The 19,266-nt window shown below is 33.8% G+C and overlaps 1 protein-coding gene across 2 annotated transcripts in view; it reads left to right on the forward strand.

Annotated features, from left to right (window-relative positions):
- Nucleotides 1-17,041: 17,041 nt before the first annotated feature.
- The window catches only part of LOC114874346 (trehalase-like), a 29,718-nt gene continuing 27,493 nt past the window's right edge, over nucleotides 17,042-19,266 (forward strand). Inside the window, exon 1 of one of the 2 annotated variants that reach the window (XM_029183542.2) lies at nucleotides 17,042-17,581. In XM_029183542.2, coding sequence (XP_029039375.1) covers nucleotides 17,481-17,581 — 101 coding nt within the window. In that variant the 5' untranslated portion in view covers nucleotides 17,042-17,480. Of the gene's footprint in view, nucleotides 17,582-17,730; nucleotides 17,772-19,266 lie in introns of those variants that run through there. The other variant, XM_046287329.1, reaches the window with a different exon arrangement.

A 19,266-nucleotide genomic window follows, 5' to 3' on the forward strand; every position in this document is an offset into this window, starting at 1 on the left:
CCATTTGTCTCCATTCTCATTGTCTCCATCAACGTTTCTTATCAGAAATCATCTTTCTTTTAAAACGTTCTCTTAAATTTTCTCGTCTCCTCGAAGACGATTGCAGTTTGATATCGATTCAATAGGAATCGCCAATAGGATTGGATCCTTTAGCATCGAGATCGCCTTTGTCTCTACTAAACGACGTCGTTATAAAATGGAATAGAAAGATGTTGCATATTTCGTTTTAAAACAGCAAACCATGAAACAAGATAATGGATGAGAAACGTTATCTTTAACCCTGCTCTTTCCCTTTGGGTTTATATGACCCACAGTGTAAATTATGTTTCCATAGGTACTATGATTTTAAAGATTTCTTTTCGATTTTTAATATCAAATTTTGATATTAAATTTTAATATTAAATTTTAATTTTAGTTGTAATTTTAGTTGCAATTTTAATTTTAGTTGTAATTTTAGTTGCAATTTTAATTTTAAATTTGCTTTTTCAGTATTATATAATACATCCCTTAGGAATAAATTTTCTTAAAATTTGAAAAAATATAGCATGCAATTATAACATGTTTCAAATGTCATAAAATAAAATCACAAGCGAGGAAAATAACTTGGATTTTCTTCCTTTCTCAAATACATTTTAATGTGTTTCATCCCTTACGTGTTTTCGACGCTATTGCATGAAATACCTTTTCTTTATTTATTCGCTGGTCATGGAACAAAGATCCGGTAAAATTACACACTTGAAATATAGGATTCCGAGGAGATTTTCGTAATAGCAGCTTTTTAAGAGAACGGAATGCAGATTAAGGAGCAGGCATGCATGCGTGCATTTAGCTTGCATATAAATTACCGTTCACGGTGAATATGGAGTGAATTTATGGTGTTCGATTATGTTTTTCCCTTCGAGAGGTATGGTGCGTCGTTCAAGCAAATCATGTCCTGAAATTTGTTCGTTTAAAATTTATAAGATTGTTGCATAGCATGCAGGAGATTGCATCGATTTTCAACGTAAAATGTTTGAGTATGCAAATATTTTTGTGGTGATCTCCGAAAAGGGTAATAAAACTTTAGTAGATGCATTTTGATTATTTTCTTACACGTGATAAATCTTGCATAATTTGTTATACTACAACAGGAGTGCAAGTACATGGAATTAAATGGTTGATTTTGGAGCACTGATAGTCTGGCGTGATTTTATAACAGAAAAGTTTCGTTAAATAGCACTTGTTGTATATCAAATTAAAGCTTATAATTTACGGAAAATAACTATGGAAATAATTCAGGAATCGCTTTATCATTGCAGGAGAAATACTTTATTATTTTGAGATATAAGTGTACAGAAATAGGATATTCTCTATGAGACATAAATGTAACTTGATTATCGAAATATTAATAAACCCTTTAAATAATTATTTTCTTTAGACTTTAAACTTTAATTTAATATACCACGAGTGCTATGTTGCAATACTTTTATATCATGAAATCGTGCTAGACTTCCAGTGCATCAAAACCAGCAATTTGATATTCAAAGCTATTATCAAAAGCAATTCTTTTATTTAAAAATTCCATTAAATGAATTCCCAAGAAATTCCTCGAATTATCGTGAAAAATAAATTGTGTACGCTTGTTAAAAAATTCAATTAGTATACCAGGCGTTTTATGTAGGTAGGAAAAAATTTCTGGGAAAACGAAAGTCAGGTGCCAGTATAATGTTTCGAGGCGAGAGAAAAAATTAGACTGAAAAGTTTACTGCTAAAAGGTTGAAGTCTCTGGAAACGTTACAGGAGTAAAGTTTCCTCCCGACGGAATCAAGTTTCGTTCCAATACTTACTCGCATTCGATAAAGATGCAAAAGGAACTGTGGTGTATAACACTATCTGACGTGGTGTAACGTTATCCGAAGATGCAGCTTCCTCATTAGAAGTTGAACACTTAATTAAAAAGATATTGCTGTACGTTTCCCGGGAACGCGAGTGCAGATAAATGTTGTGAAAACTTGATTAAAAGTGCTATAAACAGTTTACAGAAATAGTTTTATACACCTCTATGGAGTTCTGTGAAATTAAGAGTAGTTCTAATTATGGTAATTAGTAGATAGCAAATAATTTGGCAAAATAATTTATGTAGAAAATTGATCACAGAACCTGGATAGAAATTATTATTATTATTATTATTATTTTAATTATAGAATTATTATTATTCTACTATTATATTAATAGTAGACTCTTCCACTATTCCAGTGTTCTATTATTACATTAATTATTATTAATTAGTATTATATTTCATTATTTCGTATTATGAAGAATAATATATGCAAAACAAATTATTTTCTTCATGTGCAACAAAAGTAGAACTCGCTTTTAATTAGTTTTTTGCACACCATGTAAAGAGAAGTTTCATTATGAACATGACTGCTTTTTCGCCTAAATTAAAATCTACGTTGCAAAATTAACGAACTCAACTGGTAACTTTTATACCAGTTCAATCGGACATCGGTCAACGATGCAAATGATTTTGATTGCGACTCCGTTTGGCTCTTGCGTGTTTTATCAAATGACCTAGCGTAATTACCGTTCCGACCGAACAAGTCGAGCGTGGATTCATTCGTATGAAAAATAAACAGCGAAAAGCCTGGATTCGTTGCAAAGCTTTAAACAAGATCTTTCAATTGCGAATCGTCTGAAGAACAGAGTTGCATGATGCGGTCGCTTATACTTGGTGCAATTGCGAATAAGTTTCCGGCAATTTTCGTGGACAAAGCAACTATTCCCAGCACGTAGTTTCAAACGGTTAAATTTAATTTATGTTCCTTTATACGATCGACGCTACTGAAAAGGTACGGAAAGCAAAATTCTAGGTACACAGGAATAACTGGTTCCAGTAATAAGTTGCAAACCACCATAGCTGCTTAATCCTTGGGTGGCGAATGTTCCAATTTCATATTATTTTCATTTTCAAAATTTTACACTGTATCATTAAAAATTACTCTTGCAGTATATGAAACTCTTACATATCCTTGTGTATCTTTTGGAAGTTTGGATCACAATTAACCCAGGCTTCACTGTACAAAGGTTAAAATGTAAGGAGAATTTCTTAACTTGTTTTCATGAACTATTATTAAATTTATGATTGTTGAATAATTTTTTTTTAATAATGGAAATAGTTTTGAACTATCGTGAATGTTTGAAGGAATTTATTGAATTTAATTCAGTTTATAACACAATAGAGATGTTGGTTTTTTAAATACTTGGAAATATTTCTCTTTTAACGAAGTTACTCGTGGTCTCTTTATTGCATACCATCTGAATTGACAAACGGAAAATATCGAGAAGAGATTAGGATCAAATAGTGATGAGGGAAGAATGCGCAGTTTGCTTCTTCTCTATCGACCTCTATTCATTGTTCACGTCAAACGATACGACAGTCAGATGTTTGTTAGACGATAATGAAAATTCCGAACCCATCACCCACGATCATCAAATATTTCTTGATACGGATTTTGATTCGTACAAAGGTACACAAGAAAATATAGTTTAAATAAAGAACAGATCTAGAAACGTATTCATGAATGGTAACATCTGAATAAAATGAAAATTACTTTTAATTAAAATAAAATCCTGCAAACAGAAAACGTAAATAATAATGTACTCCGATTAAGAGAAAAATAATACTTGTACATATTCTATAAAATATCACACTGTAAACGTAAATGTTAATACCCATCTGAATATAGTCACGGTTTAATTGAAATAAAACCCTGGGAACAGGAAACGTGAAAAGCAATGTGACCTCGTAAAAAGAAATTAATAAAATTATTAAATTGAGTAAAATCCTGGAAACAACAGTGGGATAATATATCTGAATAAAGCAACGATTCGATTGAAATAAAATTCTGAATACAGAAAATGTAATTGATATTGTAACATGATGGAAATAAAATGCTAAAATAACCATTTGACCAGAGTGAAAATCCTGTACATAGGATTTACCAATATTGCAAATTCATAAAAATAAATTGGTGGGATTAACAATCTGAACAAAATAAAGCAGAGTTCACGAGGGGTTTAATGAAAATAGATTATTGAATAACAATATCAAAAATAAAAATTCATGCGAAGATTGCTGGGAATCACGCGTTCCATATATGGTACAGTAATTTCATGAAATTGGAGTGGATAATTGAACATTTTTTTTTTTTAATATACTGTACCATATATGGGATGGTAATTATTAATGGGTTAATGGTCAGTGTGCATTTAACACTGATGGTTCTAATGTTAAAGTTATTGTCTATTCAAAGATAAATTGTACCATTATGTTACCAACGAAAATGGTTAAATGCAAAAAATAGAGAAGAAAATATAATCATTACCGTGCCATTTAGGGCCATTTGTCTTATAATATATGTGAGGGGGTACCATGAAGCATGTGACTCACTCATCGTTGACTTGTACCACTGAATTCGCAATGCACCTCAGTGATTGACCCAGATTTGACCACTCTCCTTCGTAACACCGTCTGTCCATTATGTAATGGAAACCATCTATCCTCTTATCTAAATTGTCAGAGAAAGTCCATCTTCGTTGGTTCAGACCATCCTCTGAATAACAAAATTAATAAACTTAGATTTATTTTAACTAAAATGTTTATTAATAGTTCGCAGAAATTTCTAATTATTATAATTATTAAAGTTTATAATTATTAAAGGCTAAATAGTAAATCTCAATTTCCTTGCTCGACACGTGTATGGCTTGAAAATTTGTTTATGATTGTTTTCGTATTTTACGATACAGCAATACAGTTTGTTAACGCGAAACAGGAGCTTCCAATGCAGTGCCGTTTTTCTTCGAATAATGATACGGATGCCTCGTAAAACAACAATATCGAGTATTTTCTATTTTATGATCTCCGATAAAAAAAGATGTTAACATTGGAAAATTAAAAACTTCATGTAAATTTTTGGTAGTGATGGATTTTGTGAAAATTTAATTTATATTAAAGCATTTTTGCCATAAGTTCTACTTGGGAATTTGAATACTTACAGTTAGTAAAATGCCAATCAAGAAATTAAAAAGAAAATTTAATTGCAAAATTCAATTTGCCTTAAAAACTTGAAATTTCAAATAAATCATTACAAAACATAATAAATTCACCTAAATTAATTATCGCCTGTTCTATAAATTTTACCAATTCATAATTATCATTTGAAAGGATTAAAAGTAATATATGTACATACATTTGGTATTTCCATTATAATTCAATTAACCAAATTTTAAACTGAAATTGAATGAAAATCTGATCCAATGCTTCGATTGATCAGAAAATGCAGTTTCTGGAGAAAAGCAAAGCAAGAACCTGTTATTAAATGTTTGAATTTGAAATAGAAATTTAATTAAATTTGGACATTCTCTTTAATGATTAGTCCGCATCCTGAATGTAACGTGTAATTCGTAGAATTCGGTAACCATTTTACGGTATTAAAATTAATAAACTTGGACGAACGATTAATTTACGCGCGTAAGGTAACACTATGTTCCGTGTCAACAAATTCAGTAATTAATATTGAACTGAGCATTTGCAATTACACGCATTTTTCAATTAAAGACGAAGAATCAATCGATCGTAAATTTATGAAATGTATCGTTGTTCGTCGTGATTTAACGCAACGTCAAACATTGTACCAGAACGATTCAATTCATGCCGAGACAGAGAGCCGACGTACGTATATACATACATGCATGTATATCGATTCCCGTTTTACACATATGGTTACGTTTCAACAGAAATAGGAATATCTTCTCGAAGCTTTCATTGTACAAAACCCACAAAGGCATGTCTAAATCGTCGGTGTATAAAGAGCTTTTGATACAAAGAATGGTCAAACGAAAGAATTTTCGTTCTTTTTTTTTGGAAAAAAATATCCACGTTCTCATTTTATTGTCGTCTAATTTAGTGGTTATTTCCAAAATCTTCAGTGTAATAAATGCATACCTACTTTGTAACTTTGAGATAAAAATTGGTATTTGTTTCGAAGAAGCTAGGAAGTTGCGTGATTTCAATTTTTCAAATTTTAAGAAGAATCACTTCATCTTCAATTTGGTATCATTTAAGAAATATGGGATGAAATATGGAGCTTGAAATTTCCAGCCGAAAAATAAATCCTAGCTTCTTATTTTAGACGCTCCATATCAGAAACACTTCCAGGTGTCAAAAATAAATCTTGCATAATTTAAAAAATTGAACTACTCCTGAAATGCAAACCAGTCTCCCGGGTGAACAGAAGATGAATGGGAAAACGTGTACCAGTGATATTCACACTGACGCTTGAAAAGAGAATAAGAATTAGGAAATTTGGAGAGAAAATTGCTGGCAGGAGTAAATCCTGGCCGTCGACCGTCGAACAATGGACGTCATAGCGATTTGACGTTCCTGCAAGTTGGCAAACCGCCTGCTTCTAATGCATTGCCTTGCCCCATTGTTTCCAGTTCATCATGAATAAACAAAAATAGAGATAAGAATGTGTATTGTAGTATTTTTCTGGATCACAGATAATATAGACTGATAAAAAGGTTAATTGAACCTGTTTGAGCTGGTGTAATCAGTATTTTGCTTTTAAGAAATGAAAAGTTAAACTACTGTGATAAGTTAATTATTTAAAATAGTTTGTTGTTTTTGTAACTAATCGTTTGCCTGTTTTCAGAAGGGGAATTAAGAAGGGGAATAATTATCTTTCAAAAAGAAAGATAGTGCTAGAAATTAGTTTATTTTGAATCTTGACAATTCTATGGATTGTTCATTTAAAATGTGATAAAGAAATTATAAAAAGCATGGGTAGGTTTTAAAATTTTAAAGTGAGTAAAATTTACCTAATTAATATATTTTATTATTTTTTTTCAAATGGTAATTAGCAAGTTGGTAATAAATTAGTATGAAGTGTATCTAAATAAGAATAAAATATAATCCTAAAAACAGTGTAGTATTTATTTATATAAAATAATATGAAAAGCAGATTCAAGATCCCCCATAGATCAAATAGTTGGAGAAAAGTTTCATTCCCCGTCTGACAAACAGTTTACTGCTATTAGTGAGAAGAAAAGAAAAAGAAGAGAGAAGAATTAAGGTAGCCTGAAACGATAAAAAGTTCTTTTTTAGGTTGGCATCTCGCCTGAACAAAATGCATCGTTGCGCTTGAACTTCAGTATCGTCGTCCCATATGGAAAAACGAATAAAAATGTACGGTAAAGAAGGACTTTGTTCCTTCCTGAACTCTTCATCCTCTACTTCTTTCTTCTTTGCGCTTGATAGAGAAAAAAACTAAATTACCCTAGATTAAATTACTCCGGTCTCATTTTGAGATTCTTGCACGAGGGTTGAACAGGATTACCAGATACACGCTGAGAACAGGTGATCGAGTAAAGTTTACCACTTATTGGTCAGCCTCGAAGGATAATGAAGTTTTCTACGTGATGATGATAATGATCGAATTAACGCTTCGAAAGTTCAAGGTCCAAACGAGAGAAAACTATTAGACTTTCTTCTGAAACGATAGACTTGGGTAATCTTATAACGACTGAACTTTGAAAAATAAGAAAGAACTGAAATATTTGAAAGAATTGAAGTAATTGAAAAAAATCTATTGAATTGAAAGGATATGAAATAATTTGAAAAATTGACAGAAGTGAACTAGCTGAAAAATTGGTAGAATTGAACAGATTGAAAAAAAATTGGTAGAATTGAAAATATCGGGGAATATGCTCTTCTAGTAAACTGAATCGCAGAAATGGAGTGTTTGATCATTACGAATTCTTGACTTTTAAGTAACTTGGAGATTTTTTAAAGAATAGACTGGAGGAGGAGAAGCATTTATCCATAATGCAGTACGATTTCCAGAGGTAGAAACCAAGAGAAGTTTTTATTGAAATTGTTATTAAAATTAAATATTCTATTTTCCATAATCTATCAAGGGAAGATGGAAGTTTATGACTGGATAATTGAAGGCTGACTTGAAAATAACATACACGTATAAGTAATTTCCGCTAATAAGTATGTAGCGATAATGTAACTACCGTGCGATAATGACGCAACATTGAGTCGAAAAATTTATCGTGTCGATGACGTCAATTTACTTGTAACCCTGTAACCTGAAAAAGCTTCCCCCTCAGCGGTGAAAAGAGGTGATATTTTATCGATAACGATGACGTTCGTGCAAACTGTAGAAGCGAATTCCTGTATATATCAATTTTGTTAACACACCATTATGTTTCCTCGAATTTTCATTCAAGCATTACTTGCTTGATTTTTAATATAATTGTCAGCGTAAATATTTGTCGGGTACAAGGGTCAATCAATGAAATTTGATTTTGTGTGTTGTTTATTCTTCAGTGGACGATACATTATAAAATACATATATGCAATTTTTGGTTTCTAAATAACTATGACTTTAAAATATTATCAATTTTTATTCTTTTATTTATTTACAATATTTATAGGTGCTTTTATTAAATATCTGAAATATTTGAAAGATTTTTAAAATTTTCTTGTCGACGTTTCAATATCGTTCTCAATTGACACTTCGGTAATTGAAACGATGGCTTAAAGTAAAAATCGTAAATTGACGTATCTCTTTCTCCGACGATGCAGTCACTTGCATCTGTCCGTTAGTTTCATAATTCCTTCTCTCGAGAAATCTTAATTTTCATTTGTTCGGAAACACCTGTGAAGCTGGACCTGTCGCTAACAGATGTTTCGATCGCATTGTTTCCATCTCGTAACGTTGCTTGATTGGTTCCTATAACGTTAGAAAATCTCGAGGCGAAGAGTACGCTTCGATGAGAACCATCAAATGCCAGGGCATCAATTACGTTTTTCAATAAATCCAGTAATTACTTTGTATGTGATCATTATCAGGCAAATCGTTTTGTAATAGAGTGGAAAATTTTTATTCTAACTTGTTTCTTATTCTTTCTCTTTTTCTCTAGTCCTGTGAGATTTTTATTATTCTCTTACAAATTTAAAAATTTATGAATAGTATTGGAAATAGTGGAAATTTGGAGTGAAAAAAGATTTGATTTCCTATAATTAATTTTAAAATTTTTAAATTTGCATTTGAGAATATCTGAGTTATTGAGTTTCGTGTTTTTTAAATTTTCATAATTAGTTATTCCTTTTAGCCCAAACTCTAAACCTTTGGGTTATGACGTTAGTGATGAATACCCAATATTTGGAAGTTTATATTTTTGGATTCTACAATTTCTAAAAATGTTAATTTCACTTTTATGCTGTATCAGGATAAGATTTCTAAATCCCGGAGCTGTGAAATCTTCAAGGGCCTCCTTGGTTGATAAATTTGGTTTAAAAATTGAAATTTGTTCTGTACAAAATTATAAGAGCAACGGTAACCAAAATTTCGTCCAATATTTTTTAAGATAATAAATGGAAGGCTTATAATAGGACCCTCTGAAAAATGAGGTGTCTTAGACCTCTACTTAATCTGGCGCTGCTTTCATGTAATATAATATAATTTCCCATGGTCGAAGTATGTAATAGGACTCAGTTTCGAAACAAATATCATTACTACACCCAACTGTGCCCTTTCGAAGAGATATTTTCAGCCGGATCCGGTATTATGTGCCGGTGGAGTTCATAGGTTGAAAGGGTACGAGTTACTTTGAAAGCCGTCAGGTAATATCTCTCGGAGATGCGAGCACCGATGGCTTTGCTTCGAGTTAGAGAATGACGTAAAGAACGTAGAGAACTATTAAATTTAACTTTGATGTTACGTGATGTTATATTGTGCAATGAATACAATACTACGCGAGGAACAGAATACAACAAAGGGTTCCGATATTGCATCGATTTATATCAATCTGACAGCGAGATATAAAATGACAGAAAGAATTTAATTAACCTTTCGACGCGAGCAAGATGAGTACCTATTCCCAGGAAATTAAACCTGTCGTTTGTGAATTATTCTTAGTTTTCTTCTTCGACGCCTGCTTAAAGATATTTAATTAGCCCTTGGATGGCGGACCACGGAGAGAATCCCAAAACGAGAGAACAGAGTTGAGCATTATATCAAATAATCTTCTGATTATTCAGTTTGGCTAAACTGGAAGTATTTAAAAATGAAAATTTATTTATAGATCTTTGAATAAAATCTCGGATAAAATCAAATTTAGAATAGGCTTCTATTTTTTCTGTTATTTTTGAAAAACTAATTGAATTTTTAATTATTTCTCTTTCGATTAAAAATTATACATTCAATCTTGGGTTGATATCCTTGTATATATTTTGTAAGTTTGGGCTTCGCTGTTGAAGGGTTAAAAATTGAAACGTTACAAAGAATGATTCTTCGTTATTTGTAAGTTCATTTGAAAATTAAGTTCGCTTAAAACGAGAATTTCTGCGAAACGATTGAGACCCAACTTTTCAGCCAGCGTGGAAATATCATATTCCAAAGGCTGGAAGTTTGGTCGAGGAAAAAGTAATTTCTTTCGCGAAGCCCTTTCCTCGAATGCAATTTTCTCACCGTTTCAAAACCTTTTTCGCCCATGCGGAATTAGATCGACTCGTGAAAAATTACTTTGACGGTTTTCGTCGTCAATGCACCTCCCGCCGGTTTCCTTTATATATGAGAAACGTTGAAATTCTAATTTAATTTATACTGAATGCCTCGTGATGAAACGATGCAGGTGGTAAAACTCGTGCTTTAACTGTTTAAATAATTTCCACTGGTCACGATAGTTGCTGTGCGTTTTGATTTCGGAAAGCACAAACAGTTATCCTCTACTGAAATATCAGTTTCAAGTTGATTAAAAGTTTCGCTGGTAATTGAGGTGAAAGAGCTAATCAAGCCGACGAATAAAATAGCTTGGTTATTCCAAAACTTAATTTAAGTTGCAAAATAATAGGAAGGTGTACCAAAACTCGAAATTCCTCACTATTTCTTTTTTTTTTTTAATTGTTATCTTTATTTGCAAAAAATAATCTGTCCTGAAATAATTAAGCAGCGTTTCTAATACGTCAAATGTAGGAAATCACAGAAATTGGTCAGCATAAACTATCCATAACAGCAATGATACTTCCAGAAACACGGTACTTTGGAAACTTGGATTCGCAAGATTATTCAGACTCAGTTCTATTCACCGCAGAGTTTCTCTATATCACTTGAGACTAACTCTCTGTATGTCGTGTGTACACGTCGAGACCAGAATTTGTTGAAGGCCGATGGCGCTTGCAATTCAGACATCTGTTAATTACTATGGCCCGTTGCGTTCGCTACTGATCTCGGTTTCGGACATAAGCCTTGATTGACGACAGATCTCATTTCCACGAAAATATTACGAAACCTTCCCGAAAAGGGGAAAGAGTCCGCGTACAATATGCAACGTCCGTTCCGGGGAAACCGTTTCCGCTTTTCTGGACGAAGGTTTGCATTACTGCTGTTGACGGGTCTCATTTATTCGCGTGATGAACTAGTTAAGTAGTATCTGTCAGCTTCCTTGGAAAATCTCATCTGTATTGTACTGTTTGGTAAATAATTGTAAAAAATCTTCCTTTCCTATGTCAATATTTAAAAATAATTATTGTAGATAAGGGTGGTTGTAGAAAATAACTTGAACTCCACTGATAGAAAAAGAATTACGTTCTCTCATTTTTATAAAATATTTAGAAGTTTAAATCAGTTTTAATAGACTTAAATCATAATGCATATTAAGGAAGATGTCAATTCCTTACCGTGTACGTCACGTACCTTCAACGTAACATCTTTCATTTCATAATCTAGAAAGGTGTTTGAAATGCGAGCATATTTCCTGGCAATGCCACGAATAGAATATATCGGTTCGATGACACCGATAATCGTGATTCATCGAATGTCGATCTGTATCTTGCAGTGAGTTGTTTGCATCGAGATCGAGGCGACGATTTGATAAGTAAACATCAAACCAAATTTTTAACTTACATTTCACTAAACTTAACTTCATTTTAACTTCATATTTCACTTAACTTAAATTTGAACAGCTACATTTTATAAATTTTTGAAAATAGAAATTTCTTAAGATAAATCTTGATATTAAATTGGTATATCTTGATATTATTGATAAAAAGATTCTGCATTGTTCTTTTATTTACCTTCTCTCTTCGTTAATGTTTTTCATGAAAAATATTGGCTTGGAGATTTAAGCAAATAAAAATATAGGTGACATACTTTTTGTTGTAGAAATAACAACGACACATTCATAACAGAACGATTTATTTGCAAGAGAATTGTAGTCAAACCACGTAAATATCTCTAGCGAACGATGCGAAGTGATTGCATCGACGATCAATATGAATTCTTCCGAATTCTCGAAATCGAGTTACATCGTTGCAAAGATACGATGTACTCGTGACCGGCTTTACGATAAATATACATATAAAGAATCGAGCCACCGTGAATGCACGTTGAATAGAAAACGTCTGTTTTTATTTCGATATGAAGCTCGCTACGATTTCTCGATATTCCAATAAAAATCACTCCCATTTCACTTCTTGATGCGATTGAATTTAAGCTCAGCCGGTTCGTCGGATTCGATTCAATAAGAAACGAGCTAAGGAATCGTGTTTACGAACGACGGTGACAATCGTACCGTTGCATTGATTGCAAACATTTCTTCTATTTCTTAGCAGTGTTTTATTGGTGAGAAAAATTTTTCGAGCCAACGGGTGAAGGAAACTGGCAAGGATCTAAGCGCCAAGATTTATAGAAATGCGAAAAACGTTTTAACGCTCGATAAACTCATTCCACTGGAGCTTGAGATGGAAAAAGTTAAAAAATGTTTCCTCTCGCATTTTCGCTCTTAAACTTGTACGCCTTTTTGCTGTTAATTCTTTTTATACCTTCGGCAAACACACCCTACTGTTCGCTTTGTGCACGTGTGTGTATCTTTCGTAAAAATGTTCAGCATGTTACGTAAACGATTAGATGAACGTTATTAAGAGTAATTCAGCTTACGTAAGATCGAAGAATGTTAAATAGCAAGGATACATCAATCGATCCACCAATTATTAGAGGTTCACAAACTTCACATCGATTGAAAATTGAATTGATCGTTTCCGTAGTTTATCGGCGAGGAACGAAATCCATCCGCACCTTGGTTAATTAACGTAAAGAATTACGATACTCATTATGCGATCGTGTGCAGTGATAAATTCAACCATCGATTAAAACTCGTCAAGACTATCAAACGATATGAAAACGTGCTTCTGATTCTTTCCATCATTGATATTATGTAACTCAAGTTCTATCGTTGCTGAAGTTGATTATATCGGAAGTTTGTGATTTTTCTTGACGAAATTTTATTCCAAGTTTTATTCATAATCTTCTTGTCAATGTAACGTGTATTAGGATTTTTGTAGAGATTGGGCCAGATTTGTTTTTTATTCAATATTTCATGTAATAAGCAGAATCCGAAAATATCGGCTCGAGTTCTAATCGTCCGATCCCACACCCGAAATTTTCAAATTCTCTCATATCTGTAACGACGAGATTGCGAAGGATTTCACTCGAAATTTATTATCAATTCCACCTGCGTCCAAACTTCAAACAAATGATAACTTCAAAGCAATCATAATAATCTGATGATTCAGTATAACTTGGAAATCGTGCTCGGCTTAAAAAGCCCTTAATTCCGCATCTTTGTAGACGTGTTTCGTTTCCTGAACAAAGTAAAACTTTATAGAAGGAAATTCTTGGGTCCCTTCGTGGAAAATCAAAGTAATATTGAACTCGCGACGAATTAAAGTCACGTCAATTCGTCAAAGTATTAATTTCAGGTTTGACGACAAAGAAACTTTATTTATTTGAAAGTAATGCACCAGCAATGCGTTATCCGTGATAAATGATATTTCCTACAATAAATTACTAACAATTTTCGGTTTACGTAATTCTCGATGGTAATCGTCACTTCAAAGAATTCTGTCGGATTTTGCGGTAAATTTCAGTCTTCGAATGTTCCTTTTGTCAGCTGTCATTCTTACATAAACGCTCGCGAATTAACATTCATTTTCTTGGATACCGCATTGAAAACGTTAAATGTGTGTCAAATTACCACTCGTTGTTAAATAAATCATGAAACACTTTTCTGCTTAATTGCTGGGTTGCTTTGAATAAATTTTCAAACGTAAGAGTGTTGAAGCAAAATTACTGATAATTACTGATAACAGGAAGGACGATTACAACAAAGATATATTTCACCGGATTATATAATAGAATTCAATAAGGTCGCTAATAAACATTCTAAACGACGTTTGCAATTAATGCAATCTATTTAGGAAGCAGTTGTGCATATCTAGGATACGTGAGCTGCTTGAAATTACCGGACACCGGATAAAAACTAGAAAATGTTCATAATAAATGCATATGGTGTAACGAAGGATATCGAGGTAGATTAAAAACAAGTGGAAAATTAATGGAGTAAAAGTATCTTCTGTATGAGAAATGCCACTGAAAGGTGAAATATGAAAGGAAAAAGAAAGAGCAGCGTTTGTCACATGTTTGAAATATTTTATTTTATAAAAAAATAATAGCAATTGCTAAATAATAGCTACAGTGAATTATTAGGTTGACCGTTACATATGTGGGCGACGTTTGAATTTTCATAGAAATCTAGAATTAATAGCAGTAGATATTTTCTAGCTTACCTAATTAAAAATAGTTGTATTAGGTACTTGAAATTATGGATAATGGGTATAGTGAAATATTAGAAAAATATTAGATATGATTTATTCCAAATTAAAATATTATCTAATATCTAATACTTAATATGTAATATCTAATATTTCTTCTAATAAAAATATTATATAATAAAATTTTCAATAGCTTTTAGCACAACAATTAATAGTTTCTATTTGTTTTCTAATTAAGAGTCCTCTTAATTACTTCGAGTTACATTTTAATTAAAATTCATACGAATTGTATTTTAACGTAATGCAATATATGAGTAATTAACCTTTGCGATTCTCTGTCATTTTAGAGGCACACGTATGGCTCTATTCGATTCTCTAAGTTTCATTTATGATTCGAATCACGTATCACGGAGTAGCCCGATCGAAATTCACCGTGACGTTTGAATAATAAATAATAATTATCATGAAACGTTCACGTCCTTGCTGGACAATGTTTTAGCTGCGATTATGTGGATTCCAATAGTCGAAATTAGAGAAGGACAATGATTGTTGCGATAAACGAACGTGAACAGCGTATTTTAGACTGCCTCATTAATCATGAAATTAGTAATTACTGAATGTACGAAACACGTTACAGGCAAACGATTATCTCTACATATATCATTGTTGTAATTTGCTCGAAAAGCATCGGTAGATACATCGCTGTTTCAAAAGCGGAACTGTTAAGACGTATTATTGCAGATAAAGCGTGGAATATTTAGCTGACAGTAATTGCTGACTAGGTGAAATGCTTCGCTTGTTTTAAAATGTATATCAGTGAACTGGAAATTAAACGCTCTGATATAGAACTAAACGTATTCACTACTGATTAAAAGTATACAACCATTTGTTGATAAAGTGAACCTTTTTTTTTTCAAAATATCTAATGAAAATGAAAAATATTTTTCATCCCCTCGCGTTGCATCGTCATATTTGGGATTATAAGACTGCAAGTCGTCCATGAATCCAGGAATTATTTCTCAAACGTTAGAATTCTCACTTACATGTAGGCGTGATCGTTAGACAGATGTTTCCTGTCCGATAAATAAATAAAACTGGTACGATTTTTCTCATCGTTCTCTTTCAGTCCTGTGTCTTCTTACTCGACGCCGCACCTCGAAATGATTTGAATTATTCATGGCAATGGAAAAGGATATTTCCGTGAAATATTTCCGAGAATATTTATTTGAAAAGTCCTGGGATTATATTTTGAACGATTTTGAATCCCCTCGTTGAATGAAAATTTTAAATATTTTCGAGTTTTCTAATGTTTAGTGGAAAATTTTGTTGACTGATTTTAACTCTTGTGTTTTTAAGTAATTAAAAAGATAGCGATTGCAATTTCCTCATATTTTGAGATAATGGAAAGAAAAATTGTATTGGAGCATAGATGTTGTGGTAGAGGTCAATAAGTTTTAATACAAACAGATATGTAATACTGATTTTGAAAAGTTTCTAGTGAACTTTATTAGCTAATTGCGAGATCGATAATCGTGAAATATCTTCCTTCCTTATACATCCTGCTCTCGAACTTACGCTTGACACTTTAGACTGTCATATCCTGCAGATGAAGGTAACTGAATAATCCAGATTTTGGGGAAACTTGAGGAAGTTTGGATTTCCTAAGGGCACAAACTATCAAGTCTTTAAACGTAGATTCCGTGATATTCCTCATGAAATGAGTACTCGACTGATATCTTGAATATATGTAGTTTCGTGGACCAAATTATGCTATCTTATCTAACCATTTGTATTTCATTGAAGAAAAATAGAGCTTGGTGTAGTAATTATTTTTCTGATTGCTTTGGATTCCACTAATGATCCATAACAATAATTTTATTTAAAATTAAAAAAAGGAAATATATCAACGGTATTAGCTAACAAATTAAGAAATTGAATAACCCCATGAAAAAACGATTAATTTCCTTTTTCACACCTTTTATCAGATTTATCTAAATTCGCAACTGCATATCAGTCAACAGCTCGTTACGCCTAATCCATACAAGCTTCCCCGAAATCTCTCAAGGACAGCCATTGCCCATCGCGTTATCATCACGGAAGCATGTGTCAGCCGACCTAATTCCAGAGTAACTACCATTTCCATTACGAATCCATCTCACGCCCTGGCCAGTTTCGCTAATTCCCGGCGATTCCTAAAAACAGAGAAGAACACGGTTTCCGGTAAATGCCTTTCTCCTCGGTCGCTCGTAATGGGACGTCGCGGTCATTGCGGGAAGATAAACGACGCTTAATCGGCAACCAATCAGACCGGGGGAGTGTTCCGGTGTCGGACCAATGAACAGCGAGTCGTTATCAACCAGCGGGCTCATATAACTGATCGCGAGTCCTGTCCAGCGTGCAGAGGGTCCGCAACGAGTCTGAGCTGGGCTGCGTTGTTCCGTTTCGTTGTTCGCCGCTGCCGGTTGTTATTGTTGCCGTCGTCGGTCCATTTGCCTCGTTCCACTCGCGTAATCGCCGGCGGTGGTGCGTGCGAGCAAGCAAGCAGCGAACCGTCAACGGAAGGCCGCAAACGTGGTCTGGCGAGAAACGAGATCGCGCGCGGTGTGTTCGTAAGTGGCGTTACACCGGTGTATCAGTCGGTCGTCCGATCGTCGAACGATTCGGCTGCGCCGCGAGCGACGACTCCTCTCGATCGTTCGCTTCACCAGCGATACGATACCGGACCAGCCTGGACAAAGTTCATCGCCACTCCGTTCGTGGTTCATCGACGTTCGAGCACGGGTCAACCGAGCTGTGACCCTAGCTTCCAGGAAACACCATGCCAGATGGACTTTTGATCGTTCTCCTGGCCGCGATCGCCGCCTTGACCGATGCCGCCTCCATCGGACATGCCAGCTTCAAGGCCACGGACTGCGATAGGTGAGTGAAAGGGAAACTGCACGGCGAAGGTGCTCCTAACCGCGCCGATTCCTTCCGCGAATGGGAAAACCGGCATCCGCGGATTCCACTTTAGTTCTTTCAGTCCTCTTCGGGTTACCGATTTCCATTTTCAAGCTTTCCGATTCAAGTGGCTCGAGCCGGAAATGAATGGATATTTGGGTACCTACCTGTGAGTAGAGATGGGATTGAAATATATAGCAGTCTTAGAGCTTAAAATATATAGAGAGTTTAGAGGTGGAAGTAGAGAATTATCGATTGTTGATGGTATGGGTGAATTCTTGATGGTTTGTTTATCTGGCACGGATTACATTCATTCACCATCTAGGCGACAGAGTGGGGTGCACGCACGTGTGTAATTAATGCGAGTGAAGGAGCGTTCCTAATGAGCCATTATATATGCGGGGAATTAGCAAACGGTTACTGTGTATTTTTATAGTAGATATAATTTTGGAATCTTACGAGGTGACTTTAAGTACATATGATCTTTTATGAATACCTGTTACTAGTCATTTTAATTCGCTCTCAGCTGACTGTCAGTTGCTCTCCACAAAGTGTCATTTTCCGAGAATTACTCTCGATAACTTCGCACGCGAGTTTTACTCTCAAGTGAACATATGTATCTATTCTAAGACATCGTAATAGATGAGGTAACCGATAATCTTGATTTGGTTTCCTCTATTCTAATAATGAAAAGTACGGTTTCCTTTTACTTAATGTATCATTATTAGATTGCGGTTGTTTACGAGTACTTTTTCTTGTGCAGGCTGCTGAAATAAAAATTACGAGCAATATTTCTTAACGGAGAAAACGTATTCTATATTTCAATAGCCGTTTTCTATTAGTAATCATAATAATGTTATTATCTGAAGAGAGCTGTCTTTGTTTTTTCTCTTTTCCAATCGTATTACTTTTATTATGAACTCCTCTGTATCTCATTCTTTAAGTGTCTTAAACATAACACGTTATTAATATTTGACGTGTATAGTTTTTTTCTGAAGATTCTGCATCGAGTGTAATTATCATAACGAGCTGCACTTCTTTTTGTCTGTTAACAATTTCAAAGATTCTTCTGTATATTAGTATGCAAATTTGAAATCTTTTGAATAGAAGTCTCGACGTGTTTTTGAAAATTGCATTTACGTAGATGGCTGGACTTTTTGTAAAACGATCATACAAGGTGTCATGTTTTTGCAAATTTTATTATTTTTAATATACGGTGAAGTTTGCGATACGACAATAACTCTGATAATCGTTATTCGAATAAAACTGGAAACTTATTGGTCGAATCGTACAGAAAAGTTCGATCAATTGTTTCTATCGCTTCGATTGATACGCGATCGCGTTCATGAAGACGTAGAATGAGGAGTCAACGTCTCGCGAGCAGTAAACAATAATACGCGAGAGCGGATTTAATACTATATGTTTTTACAGCAGCTTATAACGTCGGCGGTTTCTATTTTAACGAGTGGCATTTTCCTGTCACCTCACTTGACAAAATTCTTATGACGGAGATAAGAGAAAAAAATGAAATATCGCTAGAATATTGCGTTCTGTAATCAACAATACAGGAAACACACTAGAGCCATTTACGCAGTGTTTTATTCACGCGATAACAATGTTCGAATTTATTATATTTAGAGAACGTCTTATCTCGCGATTCTCCG

This window comes from Osmia bicornis, chromosome 10 (assembly GCF_907164935.1).
Source record: "Osmia bicornis bicornis chromosome 10, iOsmBic2.1, whole genome shotgun sequence".
NCBI lineage: Eukaryota > Metazoa > Arthropoda > Insecta > Hymenoptera > Megachilidae > Osmia > Osmia bicornis.